This window comes from Bos grunniens, chromosome 20 (genome assembly GCF_055505025.1).
Source record: "Bos grunniens cultivar Pamir isolate PY7600 chromosome 20, Bosgru_T2T1.0, whole genome shotgun sequence".
Taxonomy (NCBI): domain Eukaryota; kingdom Metazoa; phylum Chordata; class Mammalia; order Artiodactyla; family Bovidae; genus Bos; species Bos grunniens.
The window spans coordinates 57,212,804-57,237,068 of NC_141184.1; the positions used below are offsets into that span (position 1 = coordinate 57,212,804).

Sequence of the window (24,265 nt, forward strand, 5' to 3'; positions counted from 1 at the left end):
CTTCAGTACAGTCCCATTGGAGGTTAGAGTGTCAAATGAACTCCAGGAGGACATAATTCAGTCCAGAGCAGAATTCATTTTAAACTGTACCCAGTAGACCTTTGTAGCACAAACTGGATGCCTTAATAAGAAATCACAAAATGCATGCCATTAACACGGGGCAATAGAAGAAAGAAGCAACATAAAAAATGTTAGAAAAGGATGTAAGTTTTAATCAATAATAGGTCAGTGCTTTGTTAACTGCCAACATAAATCTAAAAAGAAAGATAATGTCATATTTAAGATATTAAGGATAATGGTGGGTTCAAGTAAACGCTAAAAGCTGGGTTATTTATCAATCTTATGGTATCAATATTATGTTCTATTAGTAAACATTAGTAGCTCTTAAAATATGTGAATTTTTTAAAAATTCACATTTATACTAAAAGGATAGAGTGTCTGGAATTTCCTTCAATTTTATACTGGGCTACTATATGACTCTTGAGAAAAATACTTGAACTGTTTGCTTTAATTTTCATATGATAATGGCCTTTAGAGCATGTGAAATAGTTTTAAAAATCTCAAATGTCACTGTTAGACTATTTTATATTTTACAAAATTGAGATATCTCATTAGTTTAGAGACTCCATCTGGTAGGAAGCATTCCTTTATTATTTGGTTAACAGAATAGCTCTTTGTGACAATTCCTTTCTAAATTGAGACTTTTGCTTATTTCATTCAGGTAATACAGTTATGTTGGTAAAATTTTTAATTACTTGTATTTAATTTGGGCTGTGCTGGGTCTTGCTGCTGTGCGGGCTTTTCTCTAGTTGTGGTAGGCGGGGGCTCTCTTCCTTTCAGTGCATGGGTTCAGCAGTGCAGTAGCCAGGCTCCAGAGTACAGGCGCAGTAGTTGTGGCCCACCGGCTCAGCTGCTCCATGGTGTGTGGAATTTCCCGGGACCAGGGATCAAGCCTATGTCTCCTTCATTGGCAGGTGGATTCTTTACCACTGAGCCAAGGGAAGCATGGTAAATTTTTCAGTTAGGTCATTTTTAATACAGTGTACAGAGTTAGGATCTTTTGAGTTTAGATCTCTTGAGAAGAACTTATTAAAGGAACAGAACTTTCTTTCTGAAAAGCATTGATTATAAAACATGTCTATATTATAAGTGAGTCTAGTATCAGGTCTTCTATTAACTAAGAGATGGGTATAAATGTTAGGTAGCCCTACCCTAGCAAGAAAACCACCTTAGAATGGCTTGCTCCGGCTTTTTTTGAAAACTGGCAAATGGAACCAGTCCCAGTTCAAAGAAATTTCAACTTAAAACTTTAAAAAGCATAGTAAAGCACCTAACACAATCACACTAGCTTCCTTGAATTAAAATAAGAAAACAGTTGTTTCATGACATTCAGAAAAGGATCAAGAAGAGAATAGTTGAAGCTCCTGAAGTGAAGTGGAAGTTGTATAGTCATGTCCGACTCTTTGCAACCCCATAGACCGTACAGTCTATGGAATTCTCCAGGCCAGAATACTGGAGTGGGTGGCCGTTCCCTTCTCCAGAGGATCTTCACAACCCAAAGATCGAACCCAGGTCTGCTGCACTGCCGGCAGATATTTTACCAGCTAAGCTACAAGGGAACCCCTAACAATTAATTCAGATTTAATAATGTGGCTTATTTTTTAAAGTGATAGTGAAAGTCACTCAGTCGTGTCTGACTCTTTGTGACCCCATAGACTATATAGTCCATGGAATTCTCCAGGCCAGAATATGGAATGGGTAGCCTTTCCCTTCTTCAGCAGATCTTCCCAACCCAGGAATCGAACTGGGTCTTCTGCATTGGAGGCAGATTCTTTACCAACTGAGCCACAAGGGAAGCCCATTGAAGCCTCTATAATGACTCAAAAGTAGTTATCCTGGAGAAAAAAGAAATAGATGGTTCTGAAAGCTTGGAAGGAAAGTTATGACCAACCTAGACAGCATATTAAAAAGCAGAGACATTACTTTGTCAACAAAGGTCCGTCTAGTCAAGGCTATGGTTTTTCCAGTGGTCATGTACGAATGTGAGAGTCGGACTGGTGAGTGCAGAAGAATTGATGCTTTTGAACTGTGGTGTTGGAGAAGACTCTTGAGAGTCCCTTGGACTGCAAGGAGATCCAACCAGTCCATCCTAAAGGAGATCAGTCCTGGGTGTTCATTGGAAGGACTGATGTTGAAGCTGAAACTCCAGTACTTTGGCTACCTGATGAGAAGAGCTGACTTATTTGAAAAGACCCTGATGCTGGGAAAGATTGAGGGCAGGAAGAGAAGGGGATGACAGAGGATGAGATGGTTGGATGGCATCGCTGACTCAATGGACATGGGTTTGGGTGAACTCCAGGAGTTGGTGATGGACAGGGAGGCCTGTTGTGCTGAGGTTCATGGGGTTGCAAAGAGTTGGACACGACTGAGTGACTGAACTGAACTGAACTGAACTAAAAGCTTAGATGGCTCTGAGGGATGAGAAGAATAGGGAAATGTCTCAGAAATCCATTCCCCTTGAGTACCCTTGCTCAGTGTAAGAGGCAACTTTCCACAAAAAATTTGTGTTTGAGTATATTTAGAAGACACAGGTGAGTAAAGTCAAGATTAGTAGATTGAAGGAACTGTAGATATTGGATTTGATTATATGTGAAAATCAGTAGAAGTTGTGTGGGACCTTGTTTGTTAGCTGAAATATGAAGGGCCTTATAACCGAGGGCATTCACTAAATCTTTTTTTTTTTTTTTTTTTTTTATGCTTCAGGATGAATTCCACTCACGGTTGCGTTTTAATCGTAGAGGACTGGTTGCCATGGCAAATGCTGGCCCTCACGATAATGGCAGCCAGTTTTTTTTTACCCTGGGTCGAGCTGATGAACTTAACAATAAGCACACCATCTTTGGAAAGGTTTGTATCCAGTTATCTTAGGCTTCTATGATGTATATGATCAACTTACCTAAGAGCTGCCTTCACAAAAATATTCCCTAGGATATTTATTTATTATTTCTAAAAATGGTGAAATGCTCCATATTCCTGTTATAATGAGCCGTGAGGGACCACCTGAGTTTTTCTGTGTGTGTTTCAGGCCAGTCATTTATTTTTAACTTAAAATTTTTATTTTTTCTAAAATTGTTTTAATCATTATTATTAACTGCTGTGTCAGCTGATATGTTTTAATGTTTTTAGAAAGACATTTAGATAATAACATTTAGTAGTTTAAAATTTATTTTGTTAATAATGAATTCCCTTCAGTTTAAAGTGGAAGTTGTGTTAACATTTAAACTGCTTACCTGAAATATTACTTTGAATAGTACCTATTTAATCCTGCTGACATTTAACACCATATCAGAGATGGTCACTTCCATAGAATTTTCAATAGTTTTCTTTTAAAGGGATTCTGAAGGGTTTGTTTTTTTTTCTCATGCTTCTCCCTTTTCGTGAATATGCTCTCAGATGCCCTAAGTGTTAGGCGTATTAGGCATCACTAGTGTATCAGCTCCCTCTGCTGGTTCAGTTAGAATGGTTTCCCCATATCCCAGACAAAACTGGATTTCGTGCCGATGAAAAGGAAAAAAACAAACAGCACAACTGGAAAACTGGTATTATTTTAGTTTTTTGAATATTGAATGAAAGGAGTCATGCCAAAAACATGGAGTGCAGTATTGTTGCTTAATACTTTTGAGCCACTCCAACACAGGTTGTCTGACACTCATGGATTTTCCTCCCTGTTATTTAAAAAAATAAGTATTTAATAAAATGATATTTAGGTTGTCCTTCTGCACCACTGTTTACAACCGATGTATATAACTCACACAGTAGAGGCAAAGTATAGCGTAGTAGTTAGAAGTCAGAAAGGCCATCACTGTCGGATCTACAACTTCTTTCAGCCTCAATTTTCTTATCTAGAGAAGAAAGATAATGATAGTACCTACTTTTAGGATGTTTTGAGGATTAAGCATGATAATGTCTTCAAAGCACTTACCACATTGTTTTTATTATTTGCTTGTTCTTCCCTCTTCTAAAGTCTAAATTTGTTTATAATGTTTGAACAAAACATAGTCATTCAGAAGGAAGTTACTTGGCATTGTGTTTTTAGTAAAAACTGACATTAGGTATATATTGGAAATTTCCCAAAAATCTTATTGAGGAATTAAAGTTTGTCAAACCTTTTCCCCTTAGGATTATGTTGCTTTATTTGCACTGTTTAATACATATAATCTTATTTAACAATATGAAATGCCTTTTTAATTACTTTAAAAATATTTTCAAAAGTCCTCCCTGATTTCAAAGAATGAATTTAATAATTTTCAATTAAATTTCCTTTTTTATTTAATAGGTTACAGGGGATACAGTATATAACATGCTACGCCTGACAGAAGTAGACATTGATGATGAAGAAAGACCACGAAATCCACATAAAATAAAAAGTTGTGAGGTATGAGCATGATTATTAGAGATATATTACTTTGTCACTTAAAAGAAATTGAATATTTGTGTTCAGTTATCAGGTGAAGGCTTTATACTAAATTAACATCACAACTTGGATTTTAGCTCTGTAATTTAGTTACAATTTCTGATTAAGAATTTTTTTAATGGAAGATTTTGAATTTGAGGATGAAACTTAAGCTGATAATCCAATGAATGAAAAACTCCATAGTGAAAAGCTGGATGAATTAGGTTTATTTAGCCCAGTGAAGTGTTGTCTTTGGTAATTTAAGAGCGATCCTTCATTGAGAAAACAAGGACCTGAGAACATTTGATTTGAAGTAAGGATACCTGAGTTAAAAAAAAAAATATCTGAGCTTGTCTCTCTAACTATATATTGTTTTCTTGACTGTCTTTCCCTTTTGTTAAATAAGTATAAAACATTTTTTCCTTAATAGCACATTGGATTACTGGGAGAATCCAATGAGGCCATGTAAGTGGAAGTATATATATCATTATACTGGTTCTATGAGGAGAAATTATAGATACTAGTGGCACCATAATTAAATATTGGTTTTATTTTTTTGTGAAATTAAAAAAATTGAGTAATATTTTCAAAATATGTCTTTTCGTAGGTTTTATTTAATCCTTTTGATGACATCATTCCAAGAGAAATAAAAAAGCCGAAAAAAGAGAAACCAGAGGAGGAAGTAAAGAAATTGAAACCCAAAGGCACAAAGTAATCAGAATAGAAAGATTTTTTTCCTCAACTTGAAAAGCAACACTGATTTATTTAGTTCACTTTGTTTCCTTCTGTAATAATTATTTAGTAATTAGGGGGAGGCCAGTGTGGACCAGGATATATGTCTAAATTATCTGTGTGTTTCTTTTTCTAGATGTACATTTCTTATATTCAAATAGAGTGTATAACTTAAAACCTTAAGCTAAAAAAGTATTGTCTGAGATGTCTGATGAAATCTATTAATAAATAGATAAATATTTATGACCACCACAAGAATTATTTATATAAATGAGTTGTTGAAACTTTTGTTTGTTTACTTGTTTTTCCAATAATACATGCTCAGGATAAAGAAGTTAGAAAGTAAAGTATGAAGGATTTAATGACTGCATGGTTAATAGTATTTAACTTTCTTGCTCCTTTTTTTGATGCTATTAAAATAACCTTATTATAAATATATTTACACATGAAGTTCTTTCTGTATTCTGGATTAATTCCTGAGGATAGTTTTCTAATAACAGAAATTTCTTCAGTATTTCTGTGAGTAATATTCTTTACATTATTAATTTTGTCTGTTTTATTAAAATAGGTATCAGAGAGTTAGATTTCAACTTTCTCTTTTACTAAACTGTAGAATCCTTTTTAGGGATTTTGTTGTACTTATATAAGTGTTAGATTCAGAAAGCTTTAAGTATAATCCTGCCTACTGCAGTTATAGGAAGCAAAGTATACTGATCTTTGAGCTTCAGTTTCCCCATCTTATAAAATGGAGATTTATAGTATAGCATCTGCTTATTACAAAGTTTAAATGAGAAGGGGAATTTGAAAATACCCTATAGTGTAGGTATTCAATACATATTCATTTCCTTTCTTTGATATCCTATAATGTAAGTTAAGTTGCTGTTATAAACTGTCAAATATGAGCCAGACTCTAATAGGCAGTTGATATCTTGTGGCAAAATAACTTCTTACACAACTGTATATTTATTTGATTTCTTTTTATTTTGTATTAATTTATTTTTACTAATTTGTATCTGGATGAAAAGTCACTGTTACTATATTGAGATATAATACTTCATCACTGATTTATCTTGACAGCAAAGCCAAAAGTTGGATATTTTGTTTTTTAATTCATAGCAAATATGTTAGGGGTGATGTGATAGTTACTGATTATATCTAAGTAAGTTTTGAAATGAAAATTCCTCTTTTATTGCCTGATCTTTTGTTTTTCCAGTATTTCAGAGGAGTTTTAATAGCTTACTATTTATCTTCCTTGTGATGTATTCATCTGAAGGGTCAAAAAAGACTAAAGTTAGTTTTTTATTCCCATGGACTGTTTGCTTAGCTAAGTTTGTTGCCCTCCCCCCATAATTTTGTGTAACTTACTAATTTTAAAATATTGAAATTATTTTGGCAGACACTAGATAAATTGCTTCCCATTTATAGTACCCTCAGAGCTGTATGTTTATTAGTTTTTTAGCAATCCTTATTTGATAATATGCTGTACTTTGCTGAGTTGCTGAGTTGCTGAATCGTGTCCGACTCTGCGACCCTGTGGACCGTAGCCCGCCAGGCTCCTCTGTCCACGGGATTCTCCAGGCAGGAACACTGGAGTGGGGTTCTGGGCCCTCCTCCAGGGGATCTTCAGACCTGGGGATAGAACCTGAGATTCTGATGTTTCCTGCGTTGACATGCAGGTTCTTTACTGTGCATGCTGCCTGGGAAACCCACAAAAAGCTTTAATTATTTCTGTCATGCTTGACAGTGTATTTAATGGTAGTTTTCGGGATAGACTTTTGGTCATTAGTTTAGTCTAGTATGTGAAATGGGAAAGATTGAAGTAAAAGGAGAAAGGGGCTGCAGAGGATGAGATGGTTACATAGCATCACCAACTCAATAGACATGAATTTGGGCAAACTCCAGAAGATAGTGAAGGACAGGGAAGTCTGGTGTGCTGCAGTCCATGGATTAGCAGAGTCAGACATGACTTTGCAACTGAATAACAACAACAATATATAAAACATCTGGAACTAAACATTTAATGTTATGCTAAAAATATATATCCTTAGTATATTTCCCCTGAATACTAAGTAATTATTGTCTGTTGAGAGAATGTTTCTTCTTGTAAATTGTGTTCTATTGCTTTGAATATAGGATATTTATAAGTTTCATTTAACTTTTTCTAATTTTATTTCATCCCTTTTTCCTTCTTTTTCAATAGAAATTTTAGTTTACTTTCATTTGGAGAGGAAGCTGAGGAAGAAGAGGAGGAAGTGAATCGAGTTAGTCAGGTAAAACTCTTAATTTGCCCTTTGTTCAGAATTGTAAAAGAGATTAGAGTCTATATTCTCACTCATTTTTGTATCTACTGCTATATATAGGACAGCATGTTTTACATGTTTTATAGCAAATTTTAAATGTTCATTGAACCGATTCATAAAATGATTTGTGTGGTCAGTAATATTTGCAACTTCTGAAATGATTTGAAATATAATTTTTAATCTGGCATTTTAAAAATCAGTTACAAACTGGGGTTAAAGAAGGATTTAATGTTGTGATTCAAATTTTAATTGCTGTTGGTTTAATTGGATTACTAGATGGTTTGTTATTAATATTACTGTAATAAACAGTGACAGACCAAAGCTCTTATATTCATTTTAATATAATTTATATATATTTATTCTTTTCATTAATTCCCATCACAGCCCTGTAAGGTAGGTATTATTATTTCCATTTTACCTATGAGTAAATTAAGTATTAACAGGTTGTAATTTGCTCAAAGTCACATACCTAGTAAGTTGCTAGAGCTGGGAGCTGAACCTACAGCTGTCTCTCTAAAATCCACGTCTCAGGTTATACATTGCTTCCTGGCCTTTACCCCACCAATGCTTCCCATAGGCCTTTAAGTATGGTTTTCCTCAATATCCCTTTCATCACGGTACTCATTGCTGAAACACCTACAGTGCCGTACCATTGTTTAAAGCAGTGATTCTGACAAATATGCCCCAAGAAAATCATCTTCAAGGATTTTTACTCTCCTAGATTTTCATCTCATCCTTTCATGACAGTTAGTGAACACTGAGACCTAAAGGATAAGATTCAAAGTCTTTTTTGTAGTATGTAATTAAAACTCTATAACCTAGTACTGCCTTTCTCACTTAACACAGTCACCTCTTTCTTACTGACACTGACAATAGCATCAACTTAAAAGCACCTTATTTTTACCCTTGTCTTTACTTCTTTATCTGCATGCTTCCCTCATCATTGAGCCTGGTTTGGTAAGCTGCTATTGGGCACACAGTAAGCACTCTACTTATACCTTTTGCATTAAAACTGAATTAAAATGGGCATGTGTAAGTAAGAATTTAGTCATAATTTTTTTTCTTTAACTGTCTTCAGTATCCTTGATTGATCTATTTAATACTGTAGATTCAATTACCACCTGTATACTGTTAATAACATTCTGAACTGTAGGAGACAAAGCCAAATATTTCCCCTGGGCTCTTATGCCTCATTCTGTGTTGCCTTTAGGAAACATCACTATTTTTAGATATCAAAACTAAATTCATTTTCACATGATAACTTCCTTTTTCAATTTCTTATCAATATCACCAACTATTCTGTCACCTCTCCCATCAGGAAGCCTCTGTACCCTCTTATCCTTCTCTATCAGAGGGCAGACAGACTAAAAACCACAATCACAGAAAACTAACCAATCTGATCCCATGGACCACAGCCTTGTCTAACTCAGTGAAACTATGAGCCATGCTGTGTAGGGCCACCCAAGGTGAACTGATCATGGTGGAGAGTTCTGACAAAACGTGCTGCACTGAAAAAGGGAATGGCAAATCACTTCAGTATTCTTGCCTTGAGAACCCCATGAACAGTATGAAAAGGCAAAAAGATAGGATACTGAAAGATGAACTCCCCAGGTGGGTAGGTGCCCAATATGCTACTGGAGAAGAGTGGAGAAGTAACTTCAGAAAGAATGAAGAGACGGAGCCAAAACAACAACAACACTCAGTTGTGGATGTGACTGGTGATGGAAGTAAAGTCCGATGCTGTAAAGAGCAATATTGCATAGGAACCTGGAATGTTAACTCCATGAATCAAGGCAAATTGGAAGTGGTCAAACAGGAGATGGCAGGAGTGAACATGGACATTTTAGCAATCAGCGAACTAAAATGGAATGGAATGGGTGAAATTAACTCAGATGATCATTATATCTACTACTGTGGACAAGAATCCATTAGAAGAAAGAGAGTAGCCATCATAGTCAACTAAAGAGTCCGAAATGCAGTACTTGGATGCAGTCTCAAAAATGACACAATCATCTCTGTTAATTTCCAAGGCAAACTGTTCAATATCACAGTAATCCAAATCTATGCTCCGACCAGTAATGCTGAAGAAGCTGAAGTTGAATGGTTCTATGAAGACCTACAAGACCTTCTAGAACTAGCACTTAAAAAAGATATCCTTTTTGTTATTGGGGACTGGAATGCAAAAGTAGGAAGTCAGGAAATACCTGGAGTAACAGGCAAATCCGGCCTTGGAGTACAAAATCAAGCAGGGCAAAGGCTAATAAGAGTTTTGCCAAGAGAACACCCTGGTCATATCAAATACCCTCTTCCAGCAATACAAGAGAAGACTCTACACATGGACATCACCAGATGGTCAAAACTGAAATCAGACTGATTATATTCTTTGCAGGCAAAGATGGAGAAACTCTGTACAGTCATCAATAACAAGACCAAGAGCTGGCTGTGGCTCAGATCATGAAGTCCTTATTGCCAAATTCAGACTTAAATTGAAGAAAGTAGGGAAAACCACTCGACCATTCAGGTATGACCTAAATCAAATCCCTTACGTTTATACAATGGAAGTGAGAAATAGATTCAAGGGACTAGATCTGATAGACAGAGTGCCTGATGAACTATGGACGGAGGTTTGTAACATTGTACAGGAGGCAGGGATCAAGACCATCCCCAAGAAAAATAAATGCAATAAGGCAAAATGGTTGTCTGAGAAGGCCTTACAAATAGCTGTGAAAAGAAGAGAAATGAAAGGCAAAGGAAAAAAGGAAAGATATACCCTGAATGCAGAGTTTCAAAGAATAGCAAGGAGAGATAAGAAAGCCTTCCTCAGTGATCAATGCAAAGAAATAGAGGAAAACAACAGAATGGGAAAGACTAAAGATCTCAGGAAAATTAGAGCTACCAATGAAACATTTCATGTAAAGATGGGCGCAATAAAGGACAGAAATGGTATGGACCTAACAGAAGCAGAAGATGCCAAGAAGAGGTAGAAAGAATACACAGAACAATAAGGAAAAGATCTTAATGATCCAGATAACCAGGATGGTGTGATCACTCACCTAGAGCCAGACATCCTGGAATGTGAAGTCAAGTGGGCCTTAGGAAGCATCACTACGAACAAAGCTAGTAGAGGTGATGGAAGTTCAGTTGAGCTATTTCAAATCCTAAAAGATGATGCGGTGAAAGTGCTGCACTCAATATGCCAGCAAATTTAGAAAACTCAGCAGTGGCCACAGGACTGGAAAAGGTCAGTTTTCATTCCAATCCCAAAGAAAGGTAATGCCAAAGAATGCTCAAACTACTGCACAATTGCACTCATATCACACGCTAGCAAAGTAATGCTCAAAATTCTCCAAGCCAGGCTTCAACAGTACGTGAACCATGAACTTCCAGATATTCAAGCTGGATTTAGAAAAGGCAGAGGAACCAGAGATCAAATTGCCAACATCTGCTGGATCATCGAAAAAGCAAGAGAGTTCCAGAAAAACATCTATTTCTGCTTTATTGACTATGCCAAAGCCTTTGACTGTGTGGATTAAAATAAACTGTGGAAAATTCTGAAAGAGATGGGCATAGCAGACCACCTGACCTGCTTCCTGAGAAATCTGTATGCAGGTCAGGAAGCAACAGTTAGAGCTGGACATGGAACAACAGACTGGTTCCAAATTGGGAAAGGAGTACCTCAAGCCTGTATATTGTCACCCTGCTTATTTAACTTATATGCAGAGTAAAGAGAAGTGCTGGACTGGATGAAGCACAAGCTGGAATCAAGATTGCAGGGAGAAATATCAATAACCTCAGATATGCAGATGACACCACCCTTACGGTAGAAAGTGAAGAAGAACTAAAGAGCTCTTGATGAATGTGAAAGAGGAGAGTCAAAAGTCGGCTTAAAACTCAACATTCAGAAAATTAATAACATGGCTTCTGATCCCATCACTTCCTGGCCAATAGAAGGGGAAGCAATGGAAGCAGTGAGAGACTTTATTTTGGGGGCGGGGCCCTCCAAAATCACGCTGATGGTGACTGCAGCCATGAAATTAAAAGATGCTTACTCCTTGGAAGAAAAGTTATGACCAACCTAGACAGCATATTAAAAAGCAGAGACATTACTTTGCCAACAAAGGTCCATCTACTCAAGGCTATGGTTTTTCCAGTATGTATGGGTGTGAGAGTTGGACCATAAAGAAAGCTGAGCCCTGAAGAATTGGTGCTTTTGAACTGTGGTGTTGGAGAAGATTCTTGAGAGTCCCTTGGACTGCAAGGAGATCCAACCAGTCCATCCTAAAGGAAATCAGTCCTGAATATTCATTGGAAGGACTGATGTGAAGCTGAAGCTCCAATACTTTGGCCACCTGATGCGAAGAACTGACTCACTGTAAAAGACCCTGATGCTGGGAAAGATTGAAGGTGGGAGGAGAAGGGGACGACAGAGGATGAGATGGTTGGATGGCATCACCAACTCGATGGACATGAGTTTGAGTAAACTCCAGGAGTTGGTGATGGACAGGGAGGCCTGGCGTGCTGCAGTTCTCGGGGTCACAAAGAGTTGGACATGACTGAGCGTCTGAACAGAACTGAACTGACGGACTCTGTCAGCCCGGAATCTGAGAAGTCATCTTTAAATGTCAGTGTACTAGTCTTATATTATTCATGATTCACATTTGTCCCTAATGAAAATGAAAGATTCGCTGTATGTCGTGATCCTGTAGGTATTTTTGTAAATGGAAAAAATCACGAATGTTAGATCTGAGAATTGCCAGGATTCCGTTTCATTGATGTTATCTGAAGATGTCCAGTTTCCTTGTATATCCACTCCTTCTGCAGCATCCTCCCAGGCTTGTTTTTTCTTTTGCTTGGTGTGCTCTCCTTTATTTGACTAATTTTTATTTTTCCTTTGTAATATTTAGTTTCATTATTAACTTCTTAATGCCTGTACTTCCCTCCTAAAGCTTGAGCCATCAAAGCACTTATTATCTTTCATTGTAATGATTTCTTTTCTTATCTGTGCTATGTATTTTATGTAATCTTTATAATAATAATGTCATATGGATTTTATTCCTGATTTATAAATGGCAAAATCAATACTCAGATATTAAGTTTCTTGTCCAATTAAGAGTCATGGGATCTGAATTTGACTTGAGTTTCTGTAGCTATTGAAGTATCCAGTGTGGTTTTGAATACTGCAAAGCTGCCTCCTTTTAAATGGCTGGCAGAAACTTTCACTGATAGCACAGCATTCTGGGGTTAGGGACAGCTGGCTCAGTGCAGTCAGCCCACCACCCTTTCCTAACTTCCGCAGGGCCCTGGGTGGTACTAGTTTAGCAGCCATGTAGCAAGAGTAGGTTGTCAAAAGGAATTTTTCTGTCAGTCTTTTTGTTGAATTAAATTTCTGGTCTAAAGTAAGATTTGTGCACAATTACTGAGATTGACTTTACTAGGAAATTAGTTTGAATTTTTTCTGTTGGTAACAACATGTCTTAAATGTTGAAAGCATATCTTCCTCCTGCTGCTTGCTTTTTGCACAAAGTTTAAAAAAAAAAAAAAAATACATGTTTTGACTTCTACTGATTATAGTGAACTGGCCACTGCCAAAGCAATTTGTGTTTGCTAAAGGTTGAAATGTGAAAGAATCCACTGTGGACAGTTGTAGCTTGCTTTTTAAGTTTTCTTTTAAATGTGTAAAACACTTTAAACTGTAGAAAGACCAGTTAAAATCTTTCCTTCTTGCCAAGAACATTGCAGCCCACAGTCCTTTATCAAATAAGAAGTATAACTAGTATTGTGTCATCACATTTCTCTCGTCTGACTTTTTAATTGAGGGTGCTATGTGATAAAATTATCAACTGTTTGTTTCTGACTCTCAAATCTGTATCTCTAGGCTGACTTATTTTTCTCCAGCTGCTTAGTAGACATCTCTGTATTAGAATTTCTCACTAGTTACCCAAGCCCTAGCCAAAGCTTAATTCATTATCTTTTCTTCCCAAACTTCTCCATGTTCTGTGAATTCTTTTTCTAATTCCTTGGTATCAGTGTCCCCTAAAGAAGAATTTTAGATTTAATTCTGATGTTTTTCTTACTTTTTCCCTTGCACAACCAGCTAGTTGCATTAGGTCTACCAATTTTCATCTGTGGCATATCTCAAATCTTATTTTTAATTTATTTTACTACTCCTCTTATTCCAGCCTTCATTATCTCTAGGCTGTGCCGCTGCCCTAGTCTGCAGACTGATCCCCCATCTCCCTTCTCTTTTTACCCCTTCCACTCATTGCTATCAGAATAGTCTTCCTGAAGCCTGATAAAGATGCTATAGCTGCTCTTTGTTGACTATAAAAATAAAGCCAAGTTCCTTGGCCTATTATTTCTGGCTTCTACTTTCATGACTCCTCTTTACCAACTCTGTCCTTTAGGGTAATGCTTCTTAAACTTCCTCACTAATAAAAAGTCACTTATAGTACTTAAAAAAAATTAAATTCCATATCCATCTCAGACCTACTAATTCAAAATCTCTAGGGGAGAAACCTAGGAATCTGTATTTTTAATGAATTCAGTAGAAATCTTACCTGGAAAATGTAGGACACACTGTGTTAGCAGATCCGAACTATTTGCTGTTCTACATATATGCCTTGTATTTTCCTTTATGTGTCTTTGTTCATGTTTTTTTCCCTCTGCATGTAATAGCTTATTCCACTTGTCAATGTCAGAACCATATTTATCTTCAGCATGTACAATACTATATTTTCTAAATGTCTTTCCCAGTTTTTCTTAATCTTTTCTTTTTCTGATCTAATTTCTACCTTGTGATTCTTGTATTTTCCTTTTAAACACATTCTTTTTGCTTTATTATGCAAGAAATGTATGACTTTACTCTTGTTGAATATTGTATTCAACTGTATTCAAACACTACACCCTTTTATTTCTGCCTTATTAATTTTGTAGGGTCCTAGGCTCTGAGCTCCTTCACAGTAAACTTTGTGTCATCTTTGAGTGGCTGTGTGTTGCAGTAGAAATGGCATAGATTTGGGATCATACAAACTCATATTGGCACTTCATTTTTACAGATAGTCTGTGACTATGGAGAAGGTGATGGCACCCCACTCCAGTACTCTTGCCTGGAAAATCCCATGGGAGGAGCCTGGTAGGCTGCAGTCCATGGGGTTGCGAAGAGTCGGACACGACTGGAGTCGGACACGACTGAGTGACTTCACTTTCACTTTTCACTTTCATGCACTGGAGAAGGAAATGGCAACCCCCTCCAGTGTTCTTGCCTGGAGAATCCCAGGGACGGGGGAGCCTGGTGGGCTGCTGTGTGGGGTCACACAGAGTTGGACACAACTGAAGCGACTTAGCAGCAGCAGCTTGGATAACTTAAGTCTCTCTGAGCCTCCATTTTTCTCTTTGTAGCATGTAGCATGGAAATAATAGATACCATTTAGAGCTGTGAAATAAGGATACAGATAATCCTTAATTTGATAGGTCATGCAATTGAAAAGTGGTTTTGAAAATCAAATGTCTTAAACAATGTTCTCTAGAAGTTGTCTTTTATTCTCAAAGAGCTAAAAAATATCAGTCACTAATATGATTATGATTATCATGCAGAAGCTGCTGCCCTGCACTCAGGTAGAGGGCTGCTGAGAAACTTCACCAGCTTCCTGAGGTAGGAAGTCATGAGCACAGCACAGTTGGCCCAGGGCCCTTCCTGCTCACTCCCACAGGGTCCTTGATAGTAGCTTGAGCAGCCTGGGAGAGCATGGGTGTACACCTGTACATCGTGACCCACTAACGACTCATTCTCCGTGTGTGAGTGGGTCTTGAAACAAGGAGCAGAATCTTTTGGCATACGGAATTTAGCTGTTTTGTATATTCATATTATGGAATCATGGGTAAGTTTAGCTTGAGAAAAGAGAGCAACAACACCAAAAATTGTTGACATTTACTGGCTTAAAGAAGAGGAAATTTCTGTAGAGAGCATGAGATAAATTCTAGGGAGAACAGAAATAGAAATATATTTTGTTTATTTTGCTTTTGTACTGTTCTTCAGGCTTCAAATACATTTTGCCTTTTAGGGACAATGAAAATTGGATCAGAAAAGGGAAGGCTAGCTTGAATTTTGGAAAAGTGTGACCAAATGGTATATTTTAAAAAATTTAGCCTGTTTTTAAATATCAATAACTAGAGCCAAAGTCAGTGTCTTTTATAGTGACTAAGAGCAATTTGCAGTTTCAGAGGTTGCATGAAATTAAGTATTTCTAGAGGGCTTAAAAATAATTTTCATTATTCATTTGCTTATCAAGTTTCTTTCAGTGGCTCCACAGTGTTAATCTTTATCCCAGAACCTAACATCACAAGTTAATAATTGGTAAAGTCTGAATTGAGGCTTTACTTTATGTGAAAGAAGAAATAAGATAGAGTCCCCTCTGGTTTATGGATTATCAGTGTGGGATTACAGACACTGCTTCACCCCACTCAATATTCATGAGAAGGTGCCTCTCTCCCAAGGGTTAGCTTTCTTTCATTATTTATTTCAGTATCTTTCTACTACCTGATAAAATCTCTTTTAGAATAATAGAATTTTATAGCTCAAAGGGATCTAGTCCAACTTCCTTTCTTTATAGATGAAGAAACTGAGACTCTGGTTAAGTGACTTGCCAGACTGACTTCATTTCCTTTTTGATAGGATTGCATGATAGGAGGATGCCATAACAAGTATCTTGAGTTCAGGAAAGCACATTGTTGGAGTCTCTAATGATATGCTTGTGGACAACATGAGGAAATGTGATCTGGGAGATAGTACAGTCAGATGGATTTAGAGCTGATTGAATACTTCTGCCCAAAGAGTGCTTTGTTGTCAACCTGTGCCTAATTATTTGAACTAGTAAGTTGAAATGTAATAGGAGTACATGTATATTCTGTGCTTTAGTTTAATGAAATCAGCTAAATAGGTATGACTTAATAGCCTGTAAGCCTTATTGAATTATTAAGAGTAAGGTCTCTGGAATAAGGAATTTAACATTCTTTGCATTTTGGGGGATAGCATTTGCAGCATTTTGTTCAGTTCTGAACACCTTTAAGGATACTGACAAACTAGATGTATCCAGAGGAAGGGAGGGTCATGAGGAGGATGGGCATAATGCCAAAAACATGCTCCTCAGGGAATGCTTGAGTAACTGGATATACATTGGCGAAATAAAATCTAACTGAAAATTTAAGTCTAGGCTTCAAATATTTGAAAGGTTTTTATCTGGAAGATACTCTCCTTTATATTGCTTTATTAAATAATAGTTTCATTCAAATGTCCATGTTGGTAAAGTTTGCTTCTGAATGTTTGTGTATAACTTAAACAAGAATGTCAGAAAATGTTTTTCTAATAAAACTTATGATCAGATGAGTAGTTTTCCCAAGGCAAGTTAAATGGTAGGTCTAGTAAAAAAATATCTTAATAGCTAAATTTGAAAATAGTTACTAAGTTGTGCCACATTCATATTGATACACAGTATTTTTTCTTCAAGATATGTTAACATTTTAATTTTGAACCTAAATTTATAAAAAAGCTTTTTTCTTACCCAGAAAAATGTATGTTGATAAATATATCACTTTTGAGAATAAAGTGATAATATTTTTGTCTTATTCTCATTTATCCTTTGAGATTATAGTTTCCAGGTGGGTTAGGCATAGCCTGGAGAGTTTTGTACAGAGGCTGTCGGAAATGTTAAATAGTTTTTTTTATCACATGGCTTGTGGGATCTTAGTTCCCTGACCAGGGATTGAGCCCCACTCTCAGCAGTTGAAATGTGGAGTCCTAACCATTGGATCAGCAGGGAGTTCCCCAGTCTATTTTATAAAATGTTTTTTCTCATTAAATTGTATTAAACTTTAATTTACTTATCTTTCTAGTTGTTTATATTTCACTTTTTAAAAATGTTGATGTATTTGTAATCACTTTGTATTTCTGCTGTAGCAAATTACCATAAACTTAATGATTCAAAGCAAAATAAATTTAGTATCTTATAGCTCTGGAGGCCAGAAATCCAAAACAGGCTTCACTGGCCTAGATAATGAGGTACTGGCAGGGCTGCCTTCCTTCTGGCAGCTGAAGAGAATCCATTCCCTTATTTTTCCAGTTGCTAGAGACTGCCTATATTCTTTGGTTAATGTCTTCTTCATCTTCAAAGCCAGCAATAGCAGGTCAAGACTTTCTTATCTTTCATCATTCTGCCCCTGACTTTCCTGCTTCCATCTTTCTTATAAGGATTTCTGATTACCTTGGACCCACCCTGATAATCTGGGATAATCTCCTCATCTCAAAATTCTTAATTTACCTACAGAATTCCTATTGCCAAGTCAAATAACTTACCCACAAGTTTTGAAGATCAGGAAGTGGACATCTTTAGGGGCTATTACCTGCCTACAACCTATTTGTATCTAAACAAAACTGTGCGGAGTATTCCTATTGACAGCACTTGTTTATGGTTCATTTTTAGTTTTAGAAGGTAGAAATAGGGTTAGTTGGATGGTTGAAAATTAAACATAGATTTTCTTTTTCTCCAATTAGAGAGTTGTCCAATTATAGAACTCCTTTAAAAAGGGGTGATTTTTCATGTATGTATGTGTGTAGTTATTAAGCTCCTTTCCAGTGTGGAGATACTGGTTGACTAGTCAGTGATGTCAAGGAGATTCCTGCATTGTGTGGGAGACTAGATTAAATGGCTTAAAGATTTTTCCTCCTGTCAAGTTTTCTGGTTCTGTACTAAAGGTCACAAGAATGTAATAGGGTTCATCATAGAAACTATATATATATATGTATTTATATATATATATATAAGCAGAGATGGAGACTGATAGATTGATTGAATTTTAGGAATTGGCTTGTATGTTTATGGGGGCTGGCAAGTCTAAAATCAGTAGAGTGGGCCAGCAAGCTGGAAACTCAAGGAGGAGTTACTGTGACAGTCTTGAGTCCAAAATCTGTAGGCTGGAAAGTCAGGCATAATTTTTGTGTTACAGTGTTGAGGCCAAATTGCTTCTTCTTGGGAAAGTCTTTACTCTTAAGGCCTTCAGCTGATTAGATGAGGCCCACCTACATTTTGGTGGATAATCTGCTTTACTCAGTCTGCTGATTTAAGTGTTTAATCACATGTTTAAAAAATACTTAATTTTGTAACACCATCTAGACTGGTGTTTGAATAGACAGCTTGGGTACATAGCATAAAATTAACCATCACACTGAAGTAGTTAGAAATTGGCACTCAGACCTTCCAACTTCTTGACCACTATGCCTCTTGCTTTCTTTCTACTTGTATTTAGTTCCCACTGTTTCACTGCCTCTGTGCTCTTGATAAGAAGTAGCAGATAATAATATAACTTTCCCAAATCCCCTTTGATGTTCATTTTCAGGTTTGCTTATGGTTTTGAATTTACCTTGGAGCTTTTTATGTTGTGCTCACTAAATATATTTAGTATTTTTTTCAGCCCCTCAACCAATTAATGAGCCAGCTGCCTTTATGTAACTTCTTCAAAAATTATTTTAAAGTATATTTGGTGTTTCTTCTTTCTCTAAAATTATTATTGATAGTATAAATAAGAACCTTAAAATAGGTCTCAGAAAGAATAGGCATGAAAGAAATATTTGAATTCATTTTTACCCTCTTAGAGCCTATCTCCTATTTATTTTCTTGGCCTGCAGGATTCAAAGTCTACTATAGTGGGAATGGACATCTAAAAAATTGCTTTTGATCATATATTTCTCTACTAGTTTAATTGAAAATATTAATTTAAATTTGAAATGGTAATAATTATTCATATTAATCAGTTTCCTTCTATTGTGAAGTCTTATTTAAAGTTAATGTTAAGACAAGTTTCTTCTTTTCTTTTAAGCTGGTTTAAGTTTTAGGAGATAAACAAGAAACCATTTTTAAAGAAATTGTATTTATCTGTTTTTGGCTGCACTGGGTCTCTGTTGCAGCGTGTGAACTTTCTCCAGCTGCAGGCGGGGATGCTCTCTAGCTGTGGTGTGCAGGCTTCTCACTGCGCTGGCTTCTCTTGCTGTGGACCACAGGCTATAGGGTGCACAGGCTTCAGTACTTGCAGCGCATGTGGAATCTTCTTGAATCAGGGATTGAACCTGTGTCCCCTGTTTTGGCAGGCAGATTCTTTACCACTGGACCATCGGGGAAGTTCAAAAACCCATTTTTAAAAAATGTTAATTAAGCTAACATTTATAAACTAATATTTACAAGTAAATGGAATAGTATAGCTTATTAATGGACCAAGAACCTGGAGACCTGAATTCTAATCTTACTCCTCTTATGTATTAGTGCAACTCTCATTTCCTGATCTATTATCTGTTTCTGGACTAGAGAGTCTCAGGCCTCCTCTGGCTGTTATGTCTGTAATTGTGACTCCATGAAGGAAGCATATGGGGAGAATTGATAAGGAACTATTTCTTAGCATAAATGAAAATAAACATTGGTGGCTAGAGGTGCAGAAGGAAGAAATTTTAGAAAGGAAAACATGAAAATAAGATGCTTGTGTTTTATTCTAGTTGAGGTCATTTTATATTCATTTGTTCACTTTTGTACACATATCTTATGTAACAAAACTGCTATTATTATTATTTCCAGTTTTTAGGCATAGGTTCTGAAGTCTGATGAGGTCATTCTCTTTCCCCAAATGGTACAAGTTTTGGCCTAAAGCCCACAGAATTACTGATTATTAGATTTTGAAATTCTTTTGGTCCAACTGTTATCCTCTTTTCCTGTGTTCTTTCTATTATACCACCTTCAGTTTTTGGACAGTTTACATTGTTAGACAAACATCAAGTAATTCTTTGATGTTTGTCTTTTTATTACTTCTTGGTTTTCGTAAGGTTATGGAATTAGAAATATATATTAATTGCATATCTGTGACTTTTTAAAAGTACAGATAATAGTATTTTTAATTGAGAAAAGTTTTTATTTTGCCCAGTGAAACTGGATTATAAGTATATTTAAATGGACATCTAAAAAATGATTAGGTCTTTAAAATGTGGAGTACTCCATGTTAATACAGAAAAATTCTAAAATAGATTATTTTTATCATGGAAATAAATTTCAGAAAGTATACATCTGCTTCAAAGTAAGGCCTGTCAAATTTAGAAGCCTATTCTCAAAATTGTTAAGCAGTGAAGAATGAGGATAAAGGGAAAAAGGTCTTTTCACCTCTCTGTATTTGACATTTTAAAATTTCAGTTAACACATTTTGTAATGAATTTTTCAAAATAAAAACTTCCTTCAAGATAGAAATTGTCCTTTTTTCTTATCAACTCTAACCTGATACTGGTCACTCAGACATGATTAATTGAGGGATGGGAATGGTAAGCAGCTTTCCACCTTAAGATAGAAAGTACGAATTTAAAGTTTTCTCACCTTATGGTGAGGAAGCTTGTACAATAGTCTGCAGCTCTGAAACAGGCCAGTTGTTCTGGGTCCATAGGGGCCTATAGGAAAAGAAAAGTGGATTATATCATTGTGAGATAGACCAGGATTTAAATCCTAGATCTTCTACCACTAGCTTTGTGAATTACTTAATCTAAGTCTATTTTCTGTCTGTAAAATGGGGCTGATAATGGCTACCGTACTACTTTCATTTGGTGACAAGAGGAATTGAGATGTGGGAATATTGTATTGTAGCTCAGTGCCTGACACAAGTATATATTTAATAAATTAGAATAATGGTTGTAGCTTGTTTTAATTTTTATTGGGATATACTTGATTTATAGTGTAGTGTTTCAGGTGTACAGCAAAGTGAATCAGATATACATACACATATATCCACACATATATATACACACACATATATCCACTCTTTTTTTAGGTTCTTTTCCCATATAGGTCATTACAGAGTGCTGAGTAGAGTTCTCTGTGCTATACAGTAGGTTCTTAATAGTCTATTTTACAAATTTATAGGCCCATCCCTACTGCCAAAAATGACATTATTTTGTCCGTTTTTTAATAGTTCTACTTATCTTATAATGTCTTATATAAATTTAAAGTATAAATTTACTGAGAATATGACTTTTGAAGTTATTTAATATTAGGTCACCAATGAGCAGTCATACATGAAAAGATCTTTTACATATGCTAAATAGTATTTTATAGATGTTCTCATCTGGTTGCTTGGGTACATTTTAAAAGTGTTCTGTGCAAGAATACTATACTACTGTATTCTTGCCTGGAGAATACCAGGGACGGGGAAGCCTGGTGGGCTGCCGTCTATGGGGTCGCACAGAGTCAGACACGACTGAAGTGACTTAGCAGCAGCAGCAGTATACACAGTATATTTGAAGAATAATAGTGTGTGTTTATTTCAAACTACTCTTGGGATTTGTCTTCTGAGTTTTAATATATCAATCAAAAATTAACTAAGAAATCATAGAGTGTTTAGTGTTTGGAAATAGTAATCAATAAACTTGTTTTTAAGGCTATGTCACACTTTTTGAAGGAGAGATGCTTTTCAAATAATATTTTTAGTCTATGGGAGAATAAGATTGCTATTTTAAAAAGCTTTTGTTTCTACTTAGATTTTTCAGGAACATGTATCTTTTACTAATAACCACAGAATAGCAGTACTAGATAATATGTAAATGTGTTAACTTGTCCTTTTGGAAAACTGTTTTTTCCTCCACTCATGATTACATTGTACATTTCTTTCTAGAGCATGAAGGGGAAAAGCAAAAGTAGTCATGACTTGCTTAAGGATGATCCACATCTCAGCTCTGTTCCAGCTGTTGAAAGGTTAGTATGGTGCTAAGCTCTTATTTTTTGGCTCAGATAATTTTCTGGCTCCCTTTGTGAGTAAGCAGTCAGTTCTCATTAAGTCAAATTTTGTCAGCCCAACCAAAAAACTAAAGTGTTTTGGTAATGGGGGTAATAGAGCTACTAGCATAATGGAGAGAGAATCACTCTGGTCACATTCACTCTCTTGCTATCGATCTATCTTTGTTGAGCTAATTAAAGTTACCTGTTAAACTTCTAAATCTTGGGATAGTTTGAACACTAGAGAGCTGTCCACTTTAATGATTTAATGTTTAAAGTTTTTTTTTTACTAATCTTCTTTAATCATTTTTGTCTCAGAATCATGAGTAAGCAAATCAGATTTGAAGGGTTTTGTGAGGAAATCACCACATTTTGGACCAGTTCACTGAGTATTATTCCATACCTATTTCAGGAGTTACCAGAAAACTGTCTTACTGTTTTTGTTGCTTCTCTTTGGTACGGGAAAATGTCTGACTGTTAAATGTAATTATATGTGATTTACTGGACCAGTGATTGAAAGGTGCACTACAATACTGTGGTACTGAGTTTAGCTCATTTTTAGAAATTGTACATTGTAACAGTCTCTTCTTAACATACTTGTATTTGAAGGACTTGTCTTCTTCAGCCTGAAGACATAAAGCCGATAGAAGAAATTAATTTCTGCAGCCTTTTGTTCATAAAAATAGCACTATTGGTTATTTGCTTTTTAAAAAAAAAATTCTAGATTTGTATTTGTGCTAATGGAGCATACCTTCTATTCTGTTTATAAAAACAACTTCCTTTTAGAATGTTTCTCTTTGCTCTATGATGCCATTCTGAAATTCCTGTGTTGAAGTATTTTTGAGCTATTAATCATAGCAAAATATTATAAATTTTTGGGTAATTGAATAATTTTACTAGTTTCATTTTGAAGCTAAAATTTGTTTTTCTTATTTTTTGTAGTGAGAAAGGGGATGCAGCAGAAGATTCAGATGATGTGAGTTTTAATTTTAGTATAAATATAGTTGAACAGTATATAGAAAATTCAAAATCTTTACAAATGATTATTTTTCCTAAAAGGTACTATATATTATCTTTTATAAATATATAAAAATTTGAAAAAATTTTGAAAGATTTGAAAAATAAATATGTATTTCAGTATTGGAATTTTCTTCATAGTAAATTTATGTATTTGTTTTCCTACAAAATCAGAATCTTATATATGAATTTCTAGCCTGTTTTTTCCTCCATCTCACATAATGTTACATGAATACTCAAAATTTAGATGGCATTGATTTTGTTTTATTATGATAAGTTTAAATGCTGATGTGTAACATGATATATGGGAAATGCTTGAATCAGTCATTTATGGTAGTTTCCTTCTTCATACAAACATTTCAGAACATTCTCTCTTAAAAGTGTCTCGACGTCTTTGCATTACTTGTACTGGCTATTAGAGCTGATAAGGCAGGATTTCCTTTATGTGTAAGAGATCAAGTTTTTCAAGTCATTCATTTGCCACCTGATATAAAAACTCATAGATCTGTGCATTGTACAGAAGGAAACACATAACTGTCCATGCAAGAACACAGCTTCATCTATTATCATATTCAAAAGACAGCATTTTCTCTGTGTGTAATGGAGAAAGAATGACTGTCTAACCTGGTCAAGAGAACCTTCTGGGAAGAGATGATGCTGTGTTGTGTCTTATAGGAGAATTAGGAGTTAACTAGATCAAAAAAGAAAGTGGTAAAGGGTGGGGTCACTCTAGCTTAGAGAACAGCATATGTTAACACATAGTGACTGGAGAAGGCAATGGCATCCCACTCCAGTACTCCTGCCTGGAAAATCCCATGGACGGAAGAGCCTGGTGGGCTGCAGTCCATGGGGTCGCTAAGAGTCGGGCCTGACTGAGCGACTTCATTTTCACTTTTCACTTTCATGCACTGGAAAAGGCAATGGCACCCCACTGCAGTACTCTTGCCTGGAGAATCCCAGGGATGGGGGAGCCTGAT

General features: G+C 35.8%; 1 protein-coding gene across 18 annotated transcripts in view; it reads left to right on the forward strand.

Annotated features, from left to right (window-relative positions):
* Positions 1-24,265, forward strand: part of CWC27 (CWC27 spliceosome associated cyclophilin) — a 271,711-nt gene that overhangs the window by 29,687 nt on the left and 217,759 nt on the right. For all 18 annotated transcript variants that reach the window (XR_015148865.1, XR_015148866.1, XR_015148862.1 and 15 more), the window contains 6 exons: positions 2,764-2,907; positions 4,337-4,435; positions 5,061-5,164; positions 7,386-7,455; positions 22,171-22,250; positions 23,214-23,247. Coding sequence is in view for 12 of the 18 variants with exons in the window: in XM_086361937.1 (XP_086218063.1) it covers positions 2,764-2,907; positions 4,337-4,435; positions 5,061-5,164; positions 7,386-7,455; positions 22,171-22,250; positions 23,214-23,247 (531 nt within the window). In the remaining 6 variants the exon portion in view is untranslated. The remainder of the gene's footprint in view (positions 1-2,763; positions 2,908-4,336; positions 4,436-5,060; positions 5,165-7,385; positions 7,456-22,170; positions 22,251-23,213; positions 23,248-24,265) is intronic.